Genomic DNA, 23,167 nt, shown 5'->3' with positions numbered 1-23,167 from the left:
AGTTATTCTCGCGCAAACTGTAATTGTACATGTCTTCTTTACCTATATTACAAAATCCAATTGGTAAAATCTCAAGTTTGTTGCAAAGTCATTCAAATACTCTAGGAAACTGGATTATAGTAATGTCAATTATACTCTCTTGAAGTTAGAAGTCGAAAACTCATTTGAGCTTACGACAACCATAACATGAGGTGTGAAACCCTGCAATAATGTGGGATAGTTGAACGAAAAAATAATTGGAGTGTACAGTAAGTTCTCTTCATACCAAATAGAGGAGATTACAGCTAGTGTTATTCATATCATAAAGCCGAGTTCACGCTAAGTATTATTGATGTTGCAAAGTGATAAATCAACTGGGGGAAATTTATAGTAAATTCGATTTTACACTTGAGCATGTAAAATTGTTGAGAAACAAATTATACTCACAATATCATGAGAAAGAAATACTTTTGCACTATTACAATTACAAAAGCAAGTTTTTTTTTTGCACCGAACAACCGTAAACAGTAAAGCCAAACTTGGAGCTCACATAGAGACCAAGTGTTAGGATGGAAAAGGGCAAGAAAAAAGTACATAATTGTTAATGTTGATCCTCGTTCACAGTATTTTCATCACGGAAAAGTAAATATTTGTTTTTAAATCTATGAGGCCGTTTAGGAAAATATTAAAACATGTTCTTGGGTTTTTTTATAACGTCATCATAATTTTCCTTTAGAGTCAATCTTAAATCCCTACAGTTTTACATTATTTAAAATATCCTCAATGTAAAATTCTGAAAAGAACAAGGAAATTTTGATCTTAGATGCTCGGAACTGTACGACCTTTGAATTGAATAAATTTCATGATTTTATCACTATTATAATTTTCTTCTTAGAAGTTGTAGGTGTTCTTCATGTTATATATAGTTTATGTCAAAAAAAACTATAGCACATTTGACTTATTATTATTTTATCGATAATTTTTTAATTTTTACACATTTTTTATCATTATAATTAACTTTTTTTCAAAATTAATTATTACATCATTAAAAATCCACCTCACCTACCACAACATACCCAACAAAAATGCCATATCAAAACTTATGAAATTATTTTTATTTATGATTAACCTAATGGTGTTTCGACATGACCGTCACTTAACACTTAAATTATCCTTCCACCTTAAACAATTTGACTGTTTTTTTAATTTTTTCCCCATAATATTATTTTTTAATAAAATCATATTTACTAATTTCTTTTGCTTAGAGGTTAACCATAGCCATGGGTCAGTTTCGTTTTCTTATAGATGAAATGATACATGGCACATGATGTATTTTAAAGGAACATATGTTTTGAATAAATGAGTATAATCTTTAACGCTGCCTTCCTCTAATAATTTTAAACTAATTAAATCACTTCAAGTTAAAAAAAACAACCCTCATTCTCTTTAATCATAATTGAGACTACATGTACACCAAAATTAAGACAATAGATCACAGACTACTCTAATCATCCTAAGTTGAGATACATCCCCATGCTTAAGAACGTTCACCCCCCATTCTTCTAGCCAAATGAAGGTCCTTGGGCATTATTGTCACACGCTTAGCATGGATTGCACATAAATTAGTGTCCTCAAACAGACAAACTAAGTATGCTTCAGACGCCTCCTGTAGCGCTAGAACAGCATGGCTCTGGAAACGCAAATCAGGCTGCGAAAATAAGATCACCATTATGTCAATAAATTAACACAAAAGGATTGGGGAGAGAGGCAGCAAACACTAACTTGGTTACCTTAAAGTTTTGAGCAATTTGACGTACAAGCCTTTGGAACGGAAGTTTCCTGGTCAACAGATATGTACTCTTCTGATACTTGCGGATTTCACTACACCAAATAAGGATACACTAAATACAACGAAACAAATGTATTAATGGACAATTTTATTGTAAGACAAAAGCGTAAAATGTACCGAAGGGCAACGATTCCAGGCCGGTATCTGTGTGGGTTCCTTCCTCGACTAGTGCTTGGAGCTGACATACGAGCAGCCTGAAGTGGTGAAAATTGAAATAAATAACATTCTTTACAATTGAATCTACCAACTGTTTGATTTTGTTGTATACCATTTACATACCTTATGAACAAGTTACTTTCGGGGAACATGTAATCCTCCTGTAGACTTACGAGCAGTTTGCTTGCTGCGAGCCATCTGTACACAATAAATGAAAATCAATCAGGTTGATAAATATTTTTAATAATAAAGATGTTTATGTATACATCAAAAGAGTAGCAAGGTATGAATAAATATACAAATTCATAAACACACACACAGAGAAATCCCACACAATGAATGACAAATTAAGTAAAAAGAGTCGCTTGCCTCTCTTATCTTCAACTAAATCTGTGCGATTTGTACTCTACTTTTCACTTCTTAGTTGTGCTGACCAGATTCTGAATACACATGGGGTGGTGTGGAATTGTGTTTATATAGGTCAATGGAGGGATGATTTAAAATGAACACTGTGATTCGATTGTTGTATCTGACGGCCATGAGTGAAGTGTTTGTTACCTTCTTTTTAATCCTAGGGTGCTTATGTAGTCTAGTGGTACTTTGGCACGGATAGTTAAATAAAATCCTGCGCCCTCATTGGTGTAATTTGCATTTGTATTGAATTGAGAATCTCTTAATCTGACCGTGGATAAAAACTATAATCCTAGGGTGCTTATGTAGTCTAGTAATACTTAGGCACGGATAGTTAAATAAAACCTTGCGCTCTCATTGGTGTAATTTGCATTCACATTGGATTGAGAACCTCTTAATCTAACGGTGGATGAAAGTTATAATGTCATACATGAAAAATATTAAACATACAAGTATTTTCATCACCAATTAAAATCTTCTTCATCCAAGTCTAGTCATATATTTTAAATTCTTCAAACCCCAGCTCTAATATGAGTTGCTTTTTAAAAACTCTATTTAAAATTTTGATTTTGCCGCACTTGTATTAATTTATTTATGAGGAATTTTCATCTATCTCTTGTATGATGATGTATTCAACATTTTTAAATATTTACTATTTTATAAGAATGGCTTAAGTGCTTATAAGTAATATTATATGTATTAGTTCAAAGTTTTATAAGGTACTCTAGGCAAATATCACTTTTAATATTTCTTGTTAAAGTAAATAAATCATGATCTTTTAGGATCAGTCGAAACAAGCTCTGAACTCCTTGAACTCATGATACATGGCAACATCAATTAATCACTGTGATGTATTATAATATTTTTTAGATACATCTACTCTTACAAAAAAAATTTGTTGATTCATTATCCTCTATAAATATTAATTTATGATCAAATCAACTAACGTCATTTTAATCATTATCAATAAGGTTTTTTAAAATTAATATAATTTTAAAATATTATATAATATAAGTTTAATTTATAAACTCGAACAAAAGAATTTTGAATGCAGACTGAATATTTTCTATTATCATGTATTTATATATGTTTGGATAATTTATTAAATGCATGAAAGATTATTGATTCAAAATTAATATTGATTAAAATGGTTGGTGTTGAACAAGAGTATAATAACAAGAATAAGTCACCACCATCATCCTTTATGTTTTTCTCAAGGATTATTGTCCAAATATATTCTATGTTGTTGAGTCTCTAAAATAATGTGAAGCCTATTAAAAAGTATTTTTTTTTCTATCTACAACCAAGTTCAAGCTACAATTTATTTCTAAGAAGAACAACCTTGATCATGGAGTTTTTTTAATCTAGAATATGATAGTTAGGATTATATATATACTAAGGAGGTTGTCGAGAAGTCAAAGATCAACAACAAGTAGACAATTAGTCTAATTGCCTTATCATAAAATGAGTTATTCTCGCGCAAACTGTAATTGTACATGTCTTCTTTACCTATATTACAAAATCCAATTGGTAAAATCTCAAGTTTGTTGCAAAGTCATTCAAATACTCTAGGAAACTGGATTAACATGAGGTGTGAAACCCTGCAATAATGTGGGATAGTTGAACAAAAAAATAATTTGAGTGTACAATAAGTTCTCTTCATACCAAATAGAGGAGATTACAACTAGTGTTATTCATATCATAAAGCCGAGTTCACGCTAAGTATTATTGATGTTGCAAAGTGATAAATCAACTGAGGGAAATTTATAGAAAATTCGATTTTACACTTGAGCATGTAAAATTGTTGAGAAACAAATTATACTGACAATATCATGAGAAAGAAATACTTTTACACTATTACAATTACAAAAGCATGTTTTTTTTTGCACCGAACAACCGTAAACAGTAAAGCCAAACTTGGAGCTCACATAGAGACCAAGTGTTAGGATGGAAAAGGGCAAGAAAAAAGTACATAATTGTTAATGTTGATCCTCGTTCACAGTATTTTCATTACAGAAAAGTAAAAATTTGTTTTTTAAATCTATGAGGCGGTTTAGGAAAATATTAAAACATCTTCTTGGGTTTTTTTATAACGTCATCATAATTTTCCATTAGAGTCAATCTTAAATCCCTACAGTTTTACATTATTAAGAATATCCTCAATGTAAAATTCTGAAAAGAACACGGAAATTTTGATCTTAGATGCTCGGAACTGTACGACCTTTGAATTGAATAAATTTCACGATTTTATCACTATTACAATTTTCTTCTTAGAAGTTGGAGGTGTTCTTCATGTTATATATAGTTTATGTCAAAAAAACTATAGTACATTTGACCTATTATTATTTTATCAATATTTTTTTAATTTTTACACATTTTTTATCATTATAATTAACTTTTTTACAAAATTAATTATTACATCATTAAAAATCCACCTCACCTACCACAACATACCCAACAAAAATGCCATATCAAAACTTATGAAAGTATTTTTATTTATGATTAACCTAATGGTGTTTCGACATGACGGTCACCTAACACTTAAATTATCCTTCCACCTTAAACAATTTGACTGTTTTTTTAATTTTTTCCCCATAATATTATTTTTTAATAAAATCACATTTACTAATTTATTTTGGTTAGAAGCTATCTCAACAATAGCCATGGGTCAGTTTTGTTTTCTTATAGATGAAATGATACATGGCACATAATGTATTTTAACCGAACATATGTTTTGAACAAAATGAGTATAGTCTTTGATCATAGATTGAGATTACACATACAACAAAAATGAAGACCATAGATCACAGACTATTCTATTAATCCTAAGCTCAGATACGTCTCCGAGCTTAAGCACGTTCACCCCTGATCCTTCTCGCCAAATGAAGGTCCTTGGGCATACGAGCAGCCTGAAGTGTTGAAAAATGAAATAAATAACATTCTTTATAAAGAATGTTATTTCTCCGAGAATGTTAACTGCTTGCACAAACTTTCTGTGAAGCGAATGAGTCCAAGTCATGCGTAACTTTCTAAAGTTGCAACCATCTGCATCCTTAATTCAAAATGCAGAATACCAATTCTCAGCAATCTGATTCTTTGTTATTTTAGCATTTTCTATTTCGGTTTTAACTAATTTCCTCTTCGAGTTTCCCTGTTTTTGACTGCTTCCACCACCATCGCCACTGCCACGACTACTAGCATTGCCCTGTTCCTCTTTGCCAACGAAGGCAATTGAATCCACCAACGCTGTTTAGTGTTGTTGTATACCATATACATACCTTAGGAACAAGTTGCTTTCGGGGAACATGTAGTCCTCCCGTAGACTTACGAGCAGTTTGCTTGCTGTGAGCCATCTGTAAACAGTAAATTAAAATCAATCGGGTTGATGAATATTTTTAATAATAAAGATGTTTATGGAAAAGCAAGATCACCATTATGACAATAAATTAACACAAAAGGATTGGGGAGAGAGGCAGCAAACACAACTTGGTTACCCTGAAGTTTTGAGCAATTTGACGTACAAGCCTTTGGAATGGAAGTTTCCTGATCAACAGATATGTACTCTTCTCATACTTACGGATTTCACTACACCAAATAAGAATACACTAAATACAAGTAAACAAATGTATTAACTGATATTTTATTGTAACACAAAAGCGTAAAATGTACCGAAGGGCACCAGTTCCAGGCCGGTATCTGTGTGGCTTCCTTCCTGGACCAGTGCTTGGAGCTGACATACGGGCAGCCTGAAGTGTTGAAAATGAAATAAATAACATTATTTACAATTGAATCCACCAACTGTTTACTGTTGTTGTATACCATTTACATACCTTATGAACAAGTTGCTTTCGGGGAACATGTAGTCCTCCTGTAGACTTACGAGCAGTTTGCTTGCTGCGAGCCATCTGTACACAATAAATTAAAATCAATCAGGTTGAGTAATATTTTTAATAATAAAGATGTTTATGTATACATCAAAAGTGTAGCAAGGTATGAATAAATATACAAACGCATATATATAAACACACACACAGAAATCCCACACAATGAATGACAAATTAAGTAAAAAGAGTCGCTTGCCTCTCTTATCTTCAATTAAATCTGTGCGATTTGTACTCTACTTTTCACTTCTTAGTTGTGCTGACGAGATTCTGAATACACATGGGGTGGTGTGGAATTGTGTTTATATAGGTGAATGGAGGGATGATTTACAATGAACACTGTGATTTGATTGTTGTATCTGACGGCCATGAGTGAAGTGTTTGTTCCCTTCTTTTTAATCCTAGGGTGCTTATGTAGTCTAGTAGTACTTAGGCACGGATAGTTAAATAAAATCCTGCGCTCTCATTGGTGTAATTTGCATTTGCATTGGATTGAGAATCTTAATCTGACCGTGGATAAAAATTATAATCCTAGGGTGCTTATGTAGTTTAGTAGTACTTTGGCACGGATATTTAAGTAAAATCCTTGCGCTCTCATTCATTGGTGTAATTTACATTCACATTAGATTGAGAATTTCTTAATCTAACGGTGGATAAAAGTTATAATGTCATGCATGAAAAATATTAAACATACAAGTATTTTCTATCACCAATTAAAATCTTCTTCATCCAAGTCTAGTCATATATTTTAAATTCTTCAATCACCAATTAAAATCTTCTTCATCCAAGTCTAGTCATATTTTTTAAATTCTTCAAACCCCAGCTCTAATATGACTTGCTTTTTAAAAACTCTATTTAAAATTTTGATTTTGCCTCTCTTGAATTAATTAATTTATGAGGAATTTTCATCTATCTCTTGTATGATGATGTATTCAACATTTTTAACTATGTACTATTTTATAAGAATGACTTAAGTGCTTATAAGTAATATTATATGTATTAATTCAATGTTTAAGGTACTCTAGGCAAATATCACTTATAATGTTTCTTGCTAAAGGCAAATAAATGATGATATTTTAGGATCAGTCAAAACAAGCTCTTAACTCCTTGAACTCATGATACACGGCATGTTATATTTAAATGTAACTGGATAATTTTAGAAAATATAAAATTCAAATATCTACATCTTTTTGAACAAAAATAATCAATCACTGTGATGTATTATAACAATTTTTAAATACCTCCACTCTCACTTAAAATATTTGGTGGTTTCATTATCCTCTTTAAATATTAATTTATTGTCAAATCAATTATAACACATTTTAATCATTATTAATAAGGTTTTCGAAAATCAATATAATTTAAAAATATTATATAATATAATTTCAATTTATAAACTCCAACAAAAAATTTTTGAATGCATGCAGAATATTTTCTATTATCATGTATTTATATATGTTTGGATAAGTTATTAAATGCATGAAGGATTATTGATAGAATATTAATATTTATTTAAATGGTTGGTGTTGAACAAGAGCATAATAATAAGAATAAGTCACCACCATGATCATTTATATATGTTTTTCTATAGGATTATTGTCCAAGTATATTCTATGCTGTTGAGTCTCTAGAATAATGTGAAGACTATTAACGAGTATTTTTTCTATCTACAATCAAGGTCAAGCTACAATTAATTTCTATGATGATCAACCTTGATCATGGAGTTTTTTTAATCTAGAATATGATAGTTGGGATTAAATATAGATGTCAAAGATTAACAACAAGAAGACGAGTCTATTTGCCTTACCATAAACGGAGTTACTCTGGGGCACACCATAATTGTACATGTCATCTTTACCTATATTACAAAATTTCCATAGCGTAAAATCTCAAGTTTGTTGCAAAGTCGGTCAAATACTCTAAGAAACTCCATTATAGTAATTTCAATTATACTCTCTGGAAGTTAGAAGTCCAAAACTCATTTGAATTGAACAATCAACGGGGGCAAATTTATAGTAAATTCGATTTTACAACCTCAGCATGTAAAATTATTGGGAAGCAAATCACAATGACAATATCATGGAGAAACAAATACTTTAGCACTAGTACAATTACAAAAGCATGTTTTTTGCACCCAATAAGGTAAAAAGAAAAGCCAAACTTGGAGCTACATAAAGAAGAAGGGTTAGGATGGAAAAGGACAAGAAAATAGTACATAATTATTCTGGTGATCCTCCTTCACAGTATTTTCATTATGGAAAAAAACGAACTCGCTGTTCTAATCTATGAGGCGGCTTAGGCAAATTATGTTATTGGGTTTTTTTATAACGTCATCATAATTTTCCTATCGAGTTAATCTTATATCCTTACAGTTTTACATTATTAAAAATATCCTCAATGTAAAATTCTAACAAGAACACGGAAATTTTGTTCTTAGATGCTCGGAACTGCATGACCATTGAATTGAATATATTTCATGATTTTATCCCTATTATAATTTTCTTTTGAGAAGTTTATATTTTCTTCATGTTATTTATAGTTTAAGTCAAAAAACCATAGTATGTGTGACTTATTATTTTTGTACCGATATTTTTTCAATTTTCAGAAATTTTTTATCATTGTAACCTTTTGACAAAATTAATCATGACCTCATTAAAAATCCATCTCACTCGCCACAACATACCCAACAAAATCACCATATCAAACCTTATGAAATTATTTTTGTTTATGATTAACCTCATTGTGTTTAGACATGACTGTCCCCTAGCACTTAAATTATCTTTCCGCATTAGATAATTTTACCATTTTTTTTAATTTTTTCGACATAATATTAATTTTTTATTAAAATCATATTTACTAATTTCTTTTGGTTAGAACCTATCTCAACAATAGCCATGGCTCAATTTTGTTTTCTTATAGATGAAATGATACATGGCACATAATGTATTTTAACGGAACATATGTTTTGAACAAAATGAGTATAGTCCTTGATCATAGATTGAGACTACACATACAACAAAAATTAAGACCATAGATAGACTATTCTATTAATCCTAAGCTGAGATACGTCCCAATGGTTAAGCATGTTCACCCCTGATCCTTCTAGCCAAATGAAGGTCCTTGGGCATGATAGTCACACTCTTAGCATGGATTGCACATAAATTAGTGTCCGCAAACAGACAAACTAAGTATGCTTCAGACGCCTCCTGTAGCGCTAGAACAGCATGGCTCTAAAAACGCAAATCCGGCTGCAACAACAAGATCACCATTATGTCAATAAATCTACACAAAAGGATTGGGGTGAGAGGCAGCAAATACAAACTTGGTTACCTTGAAGTTTTGAGCAATTTGACGTACAAGCCTTTGGAACGGAAGTTTCCTGATCAACAGATATGTACTCTTCTGATACTTACGGATTTCACTACACCAAATAAGGATACACTAAATACAACGAAACAAATGTATTAACGGACAATTTTATTGTAAGACATAAAGCGTAAAATGTACCGAAGGGCAACGATTCCAGGCCGGTATCTGTGTGGCTTCCTTCCTGGACCAGTGCTTGGAGCTGACATACGAGCAGCCTGAAGTGGTGAAAAATGAAATAAATAACATTCTTTAAAATTGAATCTACCAACTGTTTAATATTGTTGTATACCATTTACATACCTTATGAACAAGTTGCTTTCGGGGAACATGTAATCCTCCTGTAGACTTACGAGCGGTTTGCTTGCTACGAGCCATCTGTAAACAGTAAATTAAAATCAATCGGGTTGATTAATAATTTTAATAATAAAGGTTTTTACGTATACATATAAATCAAAAGAATAGCAACGTCTGAACGAATATACAAACGCATAAATTTAAAGGGGTTAAATGGCGTTTTGGTCACTCAACTGACCGGAAACTTTCAATTGGGTCATCCAACTCAAAAAGCTGTCAGTCACATCATTATACTCTTAAAAATTTTCATTCAGGTCACTGGCCGTTACACTCCGTTAAAAATTTGACGGAAAGCTGACTAAGCGTAGTGACTTGGTTTAAGTAAATCCACCGTGGCATGTACAGTCAGCTAAAGTGGCATTTTGGTCACTCAACTGACTACAAACTTGCAATCAGGTCATCAAACTCAAAAAACTTTTATTTAGGTCACTTTTCGTAATATTCGTTAAAAATTGAAAAAAGAAATAATGAAAAACTATCATGCAACACTTTTTTTTTCTCTCTTGAAAATTTCGAAACTTATAACAATGAAACAAATACACACAAATAAAATCAATATCTTCACCCACAAAAATTTAATCTTTGTTTATCTTTTATCGTTGTATATATCTTGAGGCCATTTTGGAAAAACTCATTAAATTTTTTATGGACTTGTCCACAGTAATCAAAAGATATTATAAAACGACGATAGATTTATAAGTATGAAGTTTTTCAAAATGACCTTAAGTTAAATAAAATGATAAAAGATAAACAAAGATTAAGTTTTTATGGGTGAAACTATTAATTTTTTTGTGTGTGTATTTGTTTCATTTATTAATAAGTTTCGAAATTTTAAGAGAGAAAAAAGGTGTTGCATGATAGCTTTTAATTCTTTCTTTTTTCAATTTTTAACAGATATTATGATAAGTGACCTAAATGAAAGATTTTTGAGTTTGATGACCCAATTGCAATTTTGTAGTCAGTTGAGTGACCAAAATGCCACTTTAACTGACTGTACATGCCACGGTGGATTTATTTAAGCCAAGTCATTACGCCTAGTCAGCTTTCCGTCAAATTTTTAACGGAGTGTAGCGGCCAGTGACCTGAATGAAAATTTTTAAGAGTATAATGATGTGACTGACAGTTTTTTGAGTTGGATGACCTAATTGAAAGTTTCCGGTCAGTTGGGTGACCAAAACGCCATTTAACCCAAATTTAAAGTGTCCCTTGCCTCTCTTATATATTTTTCAATAAATCTGTGTGATTTCTACACTACTTTTCACTTCTTTGCAGTTTGTGCTGACGAGATTGTGAATACACATGGGGTGGTGTGGAATTGTGTTTATATAGGTGAATGGAGGGATAATTTACAATGAACATTGTGATTTTCTTTTTGTATCTGACGGCCATGAGTGAAGATTTTGTTCCTTTCTTTTTGATCCTAGGGTGCTAATTATGTAGTGTAGCAGTTCTTAGGCACGGATTGTAAACTAAAATCCCTGCGCTCTCATTGGTGTAATTTGCATTTACATTGGATAAGTGAAGTGTTTGTTCCCTACTTTTTGATCCTAGGGTGCTTATGTAGTCTAGTAGTACTTAGGCATGGATTGTAATCTAAAATCCGCGCTCTCTCATTGGTTTAATTAGCATTTACTTTGGATTGAGAATTTCTTAATCTAACCGTCGATGAAAATTATAATATCACATATGAAAAAAGTTAAACGTACAAGTATTTTTACCACCAATTAAATTCTTCTTCATCCATTAAGTCTAGTCATATATTTTAAATTCTTCAACCCCCAGCTCTCTATGAGTTGCTTTTTTTAAACTCTATTTAATATTTTAGTTTTGCCTCTCCAATATTAATTAATTTATGAGAAATTTTCTTCTATCTCTTGTATGATGTATTCAACATTTTTAACTATTTACTATTTTATAAGAATGGCTTAAGTGCTTATAAGTAATATTATATGTATTAATTGATAGTTCAAGGTACTCTGGGCAAATATCACTTATAATATTTCTTCCTAAAGCAAATAAATCATGATCTTTTAGGATTAGTCGAAACAAGCTCTGAACTCAGTGAACTCATGATACATGGCATTTTATATTTAAATGTAACTAGATAATTTTAGAATACATAAAATTCAAATATCTGACATTTTTTTTGAACAAAAATAATCCATCACTGTGATGTATTATAACAATTTTTAAATACCTCCACACTTACTTAAAATATTTGGTGGTTCTTATCCTCTTTAAATATTAATTTATTGTCAAATCAATTATAACTCATTTTAATCATTATTGATAAGGTTTTCCAAAATCAATATAATTTTAAAATATTATATAATAAAAGTTCAATTTATAAACTCCAACAAAAAATTTTGAATGTATGCTGAATATTCTTTTATCATGTATTTATATATGTTTGGATAAGTTATTAAATGCATGAAGGATTATTGATAGAATATTAATGTTTATTTAAATGGTCGGTGTTGAACAAGAGCATAATAATAAGAATAAGTACTCACCACCATGATCATCTATATATGTTTTTCTATAGGATTATTGTCCAAGTATATTCTATTGTGTTGAGTCTCTAAACTAATGTGAAGACTATTAACGAGTATTTTTTCTATCTACAATCAAGGTCAAGCTACAATTAATTTCTATGATGATCAACCTTGATCAAGGAGTTTTTTTAATCTAGAATATAATAGTTGGGATTAAATATATACTAATTAGAGATGTCAAAGATTAACAACAAGAAGACGGTCTTTTTGCCTTACCATAAACGGAGTTACTCTGGGGCACACCATAATTGTACATGTCATCTTTACCTATATTACAAAATCTCCATAGCGTAAAATCTCAAGTTTGTTGCAAAGTCGGTCAAATACTCTAAGAAACTCCATTATAGTAATTTCAATTATACTCTCTGGAAGTTAGAAGTCCAAAACTCATTTGAATTGAACAATCAACCGGGGCAAATTTATAGTAAATTCGATTTTACAACCTCAGCATGTAAAATTATTTGGAAGCAAATCACAATGACAATATCATGGAGAAACAAATACTTTAGCACTAGTACAATTACAAAAACATGTTTTTGGCACCCAATAAGGTAAAGAGAAAAGCCAAACTTGGAGCTACATAGAGAAGAAGGGTTAGGATGGAAAAGGGCAAGAAAATAGTATATAATTATTCTGGTGATCCTCCTTCACAGTATTTTCATTATGGGAAAAAAGGAACTCGTTGTTCTAATCTATGAGGCGGCTTAGGCAAATATTAAAACATGTTATTGGGTTTTTTTATAACGTCATCATAATTTTCCTATCGAGTTAATCTTATATCCTTACAGTTTTACATTATTAAAAATATCCTCAATGTAAAATTCTAACAAGAACACGGAAATTTTGTTCTTAGATGCTAGGAACTTCATGGCCATTGAATTGAATTTATTTCATGATTTTATCCCTATTATAATTTTCTTTTGAGAAGTTTATATTTTCTTCATGTTATTTATAGTTTAAGTCAAAAAACCATAGTATGTGTGACTTATTATTTTTGTACCAATATTTTTTCAATTTTCAGAAATTTTTTATCATTGTAACCTTTTGACAAAATTAATCATGACCTCATTAAAAATCCATCTCACTCGCCACAACATACCCAAAAATATCACCATAACAAACCTTATGAAATTATTTTTATTTATGATTAACCTGATTGTGTTTAGACATGACTCTCACCTAGCACTTAAATTATCTTTCCGCATTAGATAATTTGACCATTTTTTTAATTTTTTCCACATAATATTTTCTATTAAAATCATATTTACTAATTTCTTTTGGTTAGAACCCATCTCAATAATAGCCATGGCTCAATTTTGTTTTCTTATAGATGAAATGATACATGGCACATAATGTATTTTAACGGAACATATGTTTTGAACAAATTGAGTATAGTATTTGATCATAGATTGAGACTACACATACAACAAAAATTAAGACCATAGATAGACTATTCTATTAATCCTATGCTGAGATACGTCCCAATGGTTAAGCACGTTCACCCCTGATCCTTCTAGCCAAATGAAGGTCCTTGGGCATGATAGTCACACGCTTAGCATGGATTGCACATAAATTAGTGTCCGCAAACAGACAAACTAAGTATGCTTCAGACGCCTCCTGTAGCGCTAGAACAGCATGGCTCTGGAAACGCAAATCCGGCTGCAACAACAAGATCACCATTATGTCAATAAATCTAGACAAAAGGATTGGGGCGAGAGGCAGCAAATACAAACTTGGTTACCTTGAAGTTTTGAGCAATTTGACGTACAAGCCTTTGGAACGGAAGTTTCCTGATCAACAGATATGTACTCTTCTGATACTTACGGATTTCACTACACCAAATAAGGATACACTAAATACAACGAAACAAATGTATTAACGGACAATTTTATTGTAAGACATAAAGCGTAAAATGTACCGAAGGGCAACGATTCCAGGCCGGTATCTGTGTGGCTTCCTTCCTGGACCAGTGCTTGGAGCTGACATACGAGCAGCCTGAAGTGGTGAAAAATGAAATAAATAACATTCTTTAAAATTGAATCTACCAACTGTTTAATATTGTTGTATACCATTTACATACCTTATGAACAAGTTGCTTTCGGGGAACATGTAATCCTCCTGTAGACTTACGAGCAGTTTGCTTGCTACGAGCCATCTGTAAACAGTAAATTAAAATCAATCGGGTTGATTAATAATTTTAATAATAAAGGTTTTTACGTATACATATAAATCAAAAGAATAGCAACGTCTGAACGAATATACAAACGCATAAATTTAAAGTGTCCCTTGCCTCTCTTATATATTTTTCAATAAATCTGTGTGATTTCTACACTACTTTTCACTTCTTTGCAGTTTGTGCTGACGAGATTGTGAATACACATGGGGTGGTGTGGAATTGTGTTTATATAGGTGAATGGAGGGATAATTTACAATGAACATTGTGATTTTCTTTTTGTATCTGACGGCCATGAGTGAAGATTTTGTTCCTTTCTTTTTGATCCTAGGGTGCTAATTATGTAGTGTAGCAGTTCTTAGGCACGGATTGTAAACTAAAATCCCTGCGCTCTCATTGGTGTAATTTGCATTTACATTGGATAAGTGAAGTGTTTGTTCCCTACTTTTTGATCCTAGGGTGCTTATGTAGTCTAGTAGTACTTAGGCACGGATTGTAATCTAAAATCCGGGCTCTCTCATTGGTGTAATTAGCATTTACTTTGGATTGAGAATTTCTTAATCTAACCGTCGATGAAAATTATAATATCACATATGAAAAAAGTTAAACGTACAAGTATTTTTACCACCAATTAAATTCTTCTTCATCCATTAAGTCTAGTCATATATTTTAAATTCTTCAACCCCCAGCTCTATGAGTTGCTTTTTTTAAACTCTATTTAATATTTTAGTTTTGCCTCTCCAGTATTAATTAATTTATGAGAAATTTTCTTCTATCTCTTGTATGATGTATTCAACATTTTTAACTATTTACTATTTTATAAGAATGGCTTAAGTGCTTATAAGTAATATTATATGTATTAATTGATAGTTCAAGGTACTCTGGGCAAATATCACTTATAATATTTCTTCCTAAAGCAAATAAATCATGATCTTTTAGGATTAGTCGAAACAAGCTCTGAACTCAGTGAACTCATGATACATGGCATTTTATATTTAAATGTAACTAGATAATTTTAGAATACATAAAATTCAAATATCTGACATTTTTTTTGAACAAAAATAATCCATCACTGTGATGTATTATAACAATTTTTAAATACCTCCACACTTACTTAAAATATTTGGTGGTTCTTATCCTCTTTAAATATTAATTTATTGTCAAATCAATTATAACTCATTTTAATCATTATTGATAAGGTTTTCCAAAATCAATATAATTTTAAAATATTATATAATAAAAGTTCAATTTATAAACTCCAACAAAAAATTTTGAATGTATGCTGAATATTCTTTTATCATGTATTTATATATGTTTGGATAAGTTATTAAATGCATGAAGGATTATTGATAGAATATTAATGTTTATTTAAATGGTCGTGTTGAACAAGAGCATAATAATAAGAATAAGTCACCACCATGATCATCTATATATGTTTTTCTATAGGATTATTGTCCAAGTATATTCTATTGTGTTGAGTCTCTAAACTAATGTGAAGACTATTAACGAGTATTTTTTCTATCTACAATCAAGGTCAAGCTACAATTAATTTCTATGATGATCAACCTTGATCAAGGAGTTTTTTTAATCTAGAATATAATAGTTGGGATTAAATATATACTAATTAGAGATGTCAAAGATTAACAACAAGAAGACGGTCTTTTTGCCTTACCATAAACGGAGTTACTCTGGGGCACACCATAATTGTACATGTCATCTTTACCTATATTACAAAATCTCCATAGCGTAAAATCTCAAGTTTGTTGCAAAGTCGGTCAAATACTCTAAGAAACTCCATTATAGTAATTTCAATTATACTCTCTGGAAGTTAGAAGTCCAAAACTCATTTGAATTGAACAATCAACGGGGCAAATTTATAGTAAATTCGATTTTACAACCTCAGCATGTAAAATTATTTGGAAGCAAATCACAATGACAATATCATGGAGAAACAAATACTTTAGCACTAGTACAATTACAAAAACATGTTTTTGGCACCCAATAAGGTAAAGAGAAAAGCCAAACTTGGAGCTACATAGAGAAGAAGGGTTAGGATGGAAAAGGACAAGAAAATAGTACATAATTATTCTGGTGATCCTCCTTCACAGTATTTTCATTATGGGAAAAAACGAACTCGTTGTTCTAATCTATGAGGCGGCTTAGGCAAATATTAAAACATGTTATTGGGTTTTTTTATAACGTCATCATAATTTTCCTATCGAGTTAATCTTATATCCTTACAGTTTTACATTATTAAAAATATCCTCAATGTAAAATTCTAACAAGAACACGGAAATTTTGTTCTTAGATGCTAGGAACTTCATGGCCATTGAATTGAATTTATTTCATGATTTTATCCCTATTATAATTTTCTTTTGAGAAGTTTATATTTTCTTCATGTTATTTATAGTTTAAGTCAAAAAACCATAGTATGTGTGACTTATTATTTTTGTACCAATATTTTTTCAATTTTCAGAAATTTTTTATCATTGTAACCTTTTGACAAAATTAATCATGACCTCATTAAAAATCCATCTCACTCGCCACAACATACCCAAAAATATCACCATAACAAACCTTATGAAATTATTTTTATTTATAATTAACCTGATTGTGTTTAGACATAGACTCTCACCTAGCACTTAAATTATCTTTCCGCATTAGATAATTTGACCATTTTTTTAATTTTTTCCACATAATATTTTCTATTAAAATCATATTTACTAATTTCTTTTGGTTAGAACCTATCTCAACAATAGCCATGGCTCAATTTTGTTTTCTTATAGATGAAATGATACATGGCACATAATGTATTTTAACGGAACATATGTTTTGAACAAATTGAGTATAGTATTTGATCATAGATTGAGACTACACATACAACAAAAATTAAGACCATAGATAGACTATTCTATTAATCCTATGCTGAGATACGTCCCAATGGTTAAGCACGTTCACCCCTGATCCTTCTAGCCAAATGAAGGTCCTTGGGCATGATAGTCACACGCTTAGCATGGATTGCACATAAATTAGTGTCCGCAAACAGACAAACTAAGTATGCTTCAGACGCCTCCTGTAGCGCTAGAACAGCATGGCTCTGGAAACGCAAATCCGGCTGCAACAACAAGATCACCATTATGTCAATAAATCTAGACAAAAGGATTGGGGCGAGAGGCAGCAAATACAAACTTGGTTACCTTGAAGTTTTGAGCAATTTGACGTACAAGCCTTTGGAACGGAAGTTTCCTGATCAACAGATATGTACTCTTCTGATACTTACGGATTTCACTACACCAAATAAGGATACACTAAATACAACGAAACAAATGTATTAACGGACAATTTTATTGTAAGACATAAAGCGTAAAATGTACCGAAGGGCAACGATTCCAGGCCGGTATCTGTGTGGCTTCCTTCCTGGACCAGTGCTTGGAGCTGACATACGAGCAGCCTGAAGTGGTGAAAAATGAAATAAATAACATTCTTTAAAATTGAATCTACCAACTGTTTAATATTGTTGTATACCATTTACATACCTTATGAACAAGTTGCTTTCGGGGAACATGTAATCCTCCTGTAGACTTACGAGCAGTTTGCTTGCTACGAGCCATCTGTAAACAGTAAATTAAAATCAATCGGGTTGATTAATAATTTTAATAATAAAGGTTTTTACGTATACATATAAATCAAAAGAATAGCAACGTCTGAACGAATATACAAACGCATAAATTTAAAGTGTCCCTTGCCTCTCTTATATATTTTTCAATAAATCTGTGTGATTTCTACACTACTTTTCACTTCTTTGCAGTTTGTGCTGACGAGATTCTGAATACACATGGGGTGGTGTGGAATTGTGTTTATATAGGTGAATGGAGGGATAATTTACAATGAACATTGTGATTTTCTTTTTGTATCTGACGGCCATGAGTGAAGATTTTGTTCCTTTCTTTTTGATCCTAGGGTGCTAATTATGTAGTGTAGCAGTTCTTAGGCACGGATTGTAAACTAAAATCCCTGCGCTCTCATTGGTGTAATTTGCATTTACATTGGATAAGTGAAGTGTTTGTTCCCTACTTTTTGATCCTAGGGTGCTTATGTAGTCTAGTAGTACTTAGGCACGGATTGTAATCTAAAATCCGGGCTCTCTCATTGGTGTAATTAGCATTTACTTTGGATTGAGAATTTCTTAATCTAACCGTCGATGAAAATTATAATATCACATATGAAAAAAGTTAAACGTACAAGTATTTTTACCACCAATTAAATTCTTCTTCATCCATTAAGTCTAGTCATATATTTTAAATTCTTCAACCCCCAGCTCTATGAGTTGCTTTTTTTAAACTCTATTTAATATTTTAGTTTTGCCTCTCCAATATTAATTAATTTATGAGAAATTTTCATCTATCTCTTGTATGATGTATTCAACATTTTTAACTATTTACTATTTTATAAGAATGGCTTAAGTGCTTATAAGTAATATTATATGTATTAATTGATAGTTCAAGGTACTCTGGGCAAATATCACTTATAATATTTCTTCCTAAAGCAAATAAATCATGATCTTTTAGGATTAGTCGAAACAAGCTCTGAACTCAGTGAACTCATGATACATGGCATTTTATATTTAAATGTAACTAGATAATTTTAGAATACATAAAATTCAAATATCTGACATTTTTTTTGAACAAAAATAATCCATCACTGTGATGTATTATAACAATTTTTAAATACCTCCACTCTTACTTAAAATATTTGGTGGTTCTTATCCTCTTTAAATATTAATTTATTGTCAAATCAATTATAACTCATTTTAATCATTATTGATAAGGTTTTCCAAAATCAATATAATTTTAAAATATTATATAATAAAAGTTTAATTTATAAACTCCAACAAAAAATTTTGAATGTATGCTGAATATTCTTTTATCATGTATTTATATATGTTTGGATAAGTTATTAAATGCATGAAGGATTATTGATAGAATATTAATGTTTATTTAAATGGTCGGTGTTGAACAAGAGCATAATAATAAGAATAAGTCACCACCATGATCATTTATATATGTTTTTCTATAGGATTATTGTCCAAGTATATTCTATTGTGTTGAGTCTCTAAACTAATGTGAAGACTATTAACGAGTATTTTTTCTATCTACAATCAAGGTCAAGCTACAATTAATTTCTATGATGATCAACCTTGATCAAGGAGTTTTTTTAATCTAGAATATAATAGTTGGGATTAAATATATACTAATTAGAGATGTCAAAGATTAACAACAAGAAGACGAGTCTTTTTGCTTTACCATAAACGGAGTTACTCTGGGGCACACCATAATTGTACATGTCATCTTTACCTATATTACAAAATCTCCATAGCGTAAAATCTCAAGTTTGTTGCAAAGTCGGTCAAATACTCTAAGAAACTCCATTATAGTAATTTCAATTATACTCTCTGGAAGTTAGAAGTCCAAAACTCATTTGAATTGAACAATCAACGGGGGCAAATTTATAGTAAATTCGATTTTACAACCTCAGCATGTAAAATTATTTGGAAGCGAATCACAATGACAATATCATGGAGAAACAAATACTTTAGCACTACTACAATTACAAAAACATGTTTTTGGCACCCAATAAGGTAAAGAGAAAAGCCAAACTTGGAGCTACATAGAGAAGAAGGGTTAGGATGGAAAAGGACAAGAAAATAGTACATAATTATTCTGGTGATCCTCCTTCACAGTATTTTCATTATGGGAAAAAACGAACTCGTTGTTCTAATCTATGAGGCGGCTTAGGCAAATATTAAAACATGTTATTGGGTTTTTTTATAACGTCATCATAATTTTCCTATCGAGTTAATCTTATATCCTTACAGTTTTACATTATTAAAAATATCCTCAATGTAAAATTCTAACAAGAACACGGAAATTTTGTTCTTAGATGCTAGGAACTTCATGGCCATTGAATTGAATTTATTTCATGATTTTATCTCTATTATAATTTTCTTTTGAGAAGTTTATATTTTCTTCATGTTATTTATAGTTTAAGTCAAAAAACCATAGTATGTGTGACTTATTATTTTTGTACCAATATTTTTTCAATTTTCAGAAATTTTTTATCATTGTAACCTTTTGACAAAATTAATCATGAACTCATTAAAAATCCATCTCACTCGCCACAACATACCCAAAAATATCACCATAACAAACCTTATGAAATTATTTTTATTTATGATTAACCTGATTGTGTTTAGACATGACTCTCACCTAGCACTTAAATTATCTTTCCGCATTAGATAATTTGATCATTTTTTTAATTTTTTCCACATAATATTTTCTATTAAAATCATATTTACTAATTTCTTTTGGTTAGAACCTATCTCAACAATAGCCATGGCTCAATTTTGTTTTCTTATAGATGAAATGATACATGGCACATAATGTATTTTAACGGAACATATGTTTTGAACAAATTGAGTATAGTATTTGATCATAGATTGAGACTACACATACAACAAAAATTAAGACCATAGATAGACTATTCTATTAATCCTATGCTGAGATACGTCCCAATGGTTAAGCACGTTCACCCCTGATCCTTCTAGCCAAATGAAGGTCCTTGGGCATGATAGTCACACGCTTAGCATGGATTGCACATAAATTAGTGTCCGCAAACAGACAAACTAAGTATGCTTCAGACGCCTCCTGTAGCGCTAGAACAGCATGGCTCTGGAAACGCAAATCCGGCTGCAACAACAAGATCACCATTATGTCAATAAATCTAGACAAAAGGATTGGGGCGAGAGGCAGCAAATACAAACTTGGTTACCTTGAAGTTTTGAGAAATTTGACGTACAAGCCTTTGGAACGCAAGTTTCCTGATCAACAGATATGTACTCTTCTGATACTTACGGATTTCACTACACCAAATAAGGATACACTAAATACAACGAAACAAATGTATTAACGGACAATTTTATTGTAAGACAAAAGCGTAAAATGTACCGAAGGGCAACGATTCCAGGCCGGTATCTGTGCATGTGGCTTCCTTCCTGGACCAGTACTTGGAGCTGACATACGAGAAGCCTGAAGTGGTGAAAAATGAAATAAATAACATTCTTTAAAATTGAATCTACCAACTGTTTAATATTGTTGTATACCATTTACATAACTTATGAACAAGTTGCTTTCGGGGAACATGTAAACCTCCTGTAGACTTACGAGCAGTTTGCTTGCTGCGAGCCATCTGTAAACAGTAAATTAAAATCAATCCGGTTGATTAATAATTTTAATAATCAAGGTTTTTACGTATACATATAAATCAAAAGAATAGCAACGTCTGAACGAATATACAAACGCATAAATTTAAAGTGTCCCTTGCCTCTCTTATATATTTTTCAACAAATCTGTGTGATTTCTACACTACTTTTCACTTCTTTGCAGTTTGTGCTGACGAGATTCTGAATACACATGGGGTGGTGTGGAATTGTGTTTATATAGGTGAATGGAGGGATAATTTACAATGAACATTGTGAATTTCTTTTTGTATCTGAGCGCCATCAGTGAAGATTTTGTTCCTTTCTTTTTATCCTAGGGTGCTAATTATGTAGTCTAGCAGTAATTAGGCACGGATCGTAAACTAAAATCCCTGCGCTCTCATTGGTGTAATTTGCATTTACATTGGATAAGTGAAGTGTTTGTTCCCTACTTTTTGATCCTAGGGTGCTTAGTCTAGTAGTACTTAGGCACGGATTGTAATCTAAAATCCGGGCTCTCTCATTGGTGTAATTAGCATTTACTTTGGATTAAGAATCTCTTTATCTAACCGTCGATGAAAATTATAATATCACATATGAAAAAAGTTAAACGTACAAGTATTTTTACCACCAATTAAATTCTTCTTCATCCATTAAGTCTAGTCATATATTTTAAATTCTTCAACCCCCAGCTCTATGAGTTGCTTTTTTTAAACTCTATTTAATATTTTAGTTTTGCCTCTCCAATATTAATTAATTTATGAGAAATTTTCATCTATCTCTTGTATGATGTATTCAACATTTTTAACTATTTACTATTTTATAAGAATGGCTTAAGTGCTTATAAGTAATATTATATGTATTAATTGATAGTTCAAGGTACTCTGGGCAAATATCACTTATAATATTTCTTCCTAAAGCAAATAAATCATGATCTTTTAGGATTAGTCGAAACAAGCTCTGAACTCAGTGAACTCATGATACATGGCATTTTATATTTAAATGTAACTAGATAATTTTAGAATACATAAAATTCAAATATCTGACATTTTTTTTGAACAAAAATAATCCATCACTGTGATGTATTATAACAATTTTTAAATACCTCCACACTTACTTAAAATATTTGGTGGTTCTTATCCTCTTTAAATATTAATTTATTGTCAAATCAATTATAACTCATTT

The 23,167-nt window shown here is 31.0% G+C and overlaps 3 protein-coding genes and 2 pseudogenes across 4 annotated transcripts; all 5 read right to left on the bottom strand.

The window, feature by feature from the left end:
- Positions 1-1,516: 1,516 nt before the first annotated feature.
- Positions 1,517-6,318, bottom strand: LOC108221036 (histone H3.3-like). 2 transcript variants are annotated; one of them, XM_064080010.1, is made up of 4 exons: positions 6,226-6,318; positions 6,065-6,141; positions 1,770-1,860; positions 1,517-1,687 (listed from the first exon to the last, which is right to left on the bottom strand). In XM_064080010.1, the coding sequence occupies exons 1-4, from the start codon at positions 6,298-6,300 to the stop codon at positions 1,517-1,519; spliced, it is 414 nt and encodes a 137-aa protein (XP_063936080.1). In that variant the 5' UTR covers positions 6,301-6,318. The 2 variants fall into 2 exon arrangements, with proteins under 2 accessions (XP_063936080.1, XP_063936079.1); XM_064080009.1 differs by lacking the exons at positions 6,065-6,141; positions 6,226-6,318 and adding exons at positions 1,946-2,022; positions 5,674-5,748.
- Positions 6,319-9,353: 3,035 nt separating this feature from the next.
- Positions 9,354-10,038, bottom strand: LOC108204388 (histone H3.3-like; annotated as a pseudogene).
- A 4,004-nt stretch (positions 10,039-14,042) lies between these two features.
- LOC108204387 (histone H3.3-like) lies at positions 14,043-14,727 on the bottom strand. The gene is made up of 4 exons (XM_017373790.2): positions 14,635-14,727; positions 14,473-14,549; positions 14,296-14,386; positions 14,043-14,213 (listed from the first exon to the last, which is right to left on the bottom strand). Exons 1-4 carry the CDS (start codon positions 14,707-14,709, stop codon positions 14,043-14,045), a joined length of 414 nt encoding a protein of 137 aa, XP_017229279.1. The 5' UTR covers positions 14,710-14,727.
- A 2,944-nt stretch (positions 14,728-17,671) lies between these two features.
- LOC108204385 (histone H3.3-like) lies at positions 17,672-18,356 on the bottom strand. The gene is made up of 4 exons (XM_017373788.2): positions 18,264-18,356; positions 18,102-18,178; positions 17,925-18,015; positions 17,672-17,842 (listed from the first exon to the last, which is right to left on the bottom strand). Exons 1-4 carry the CDS (start codon positions 18,336-18,338, stop codon positions 17,672-17,674), a joined length of 414 nt encoding a protein of 137 aa, XP_017229277.1. The 5' UTR covers positions 18,339-18,356.
- Positions 18,357-21,302: 2,946 nt separating this feature from the next.
- On the bottom strand, positions 21,303-21,990 carry LOC135147155 (histone H3.3-like; annotated as a pseudogene).
- Positions 21,991-23,167: the final 1,177 nt, after the last annotated feature.

The sequence above is a fragment of the Daucus carota genome, chromosome 1, assembly GCF_001625215.2.
Source record: "Daucus carota subsp. sativus chromosome 1, DH1 v3.0, whole genome shotgun sequence".
In the NCBI taxonomy this organism is placed as follows: Eukaryota; Viridiplantae; Streptophyta; class Magnoliopsida; order Apiales; family Apiaceae; genus Daucus; species Daucus carota.
This window is presented reverse-complemented; position numbering and strand designations above follow the sequence as displayed.

Bases quoted from the DNA above. Each gene is read 5' to 3' on its own strand.
- LOC108221036 (XM_064080010.1), bottom strand. From the start codon at position 6,300: ATGGCTCGCAGCAAGCAAACTGCTCGTAAGTCTACAGGAGGACTACAT. The intron at 6,142-6,225 runs GTATGTAAATGG...TCAACACTTCAG, and splicing joins GAAAGCAACTTGTTCATAAG to GCTGCCCGTATGTCAGCTCC. The intron at 1,688-1,769 runs GTAACCAAGTTA...TTATTTTCGCAG, and splicing joins AAATTGCTCAAAACTTTAAG to CCTGATTTGCGTTTCCAGAG.
- LOC108204387 (XM_017373790.2), bottom strand. From the start codon at position 14,709: ATGGCTCGTAGCAAGCAAACTGCTCGTAAGTCTACAGGAGGATTACAT. The intron at 14,387-14,472 runs GTACATTTTACG...TATTTGGTGTAG, and splicing joins CCTGGAATCGTTGCCCTTCG to TGAAATCCGTAAGTATCAGA. The intron at 14,214-14,295 runs GTAACCAAGTTT...TTGTTGTTGCAG, and splicing joins AAATTGCTCAAAACTTCAAG to CCGGATTTGCGTTTCCAGAG.
- LOC108204385 (XM_017373788.2), bottom strand. From the start codon at position 18,338: ATGGCTCGTAGCAAGCAAACTGCTCGTAAGTCTACAGGAGGATTACAT. The intron at 18,016-18,101 runs GTACATTTTACG...TATTTGGTGTAG, and splicing joins CCTGGAATCGTTGCCCTTCG to TGAAATCCGTAAGTATCAGA. The intron at 17,843-17,924 runs GTAACCAAGTTT...TTGTTGTTGCAG, and splicing joins AAATTGCTCAAAACTTCAAG to CCGGATTTGCGTTTCCAGAG.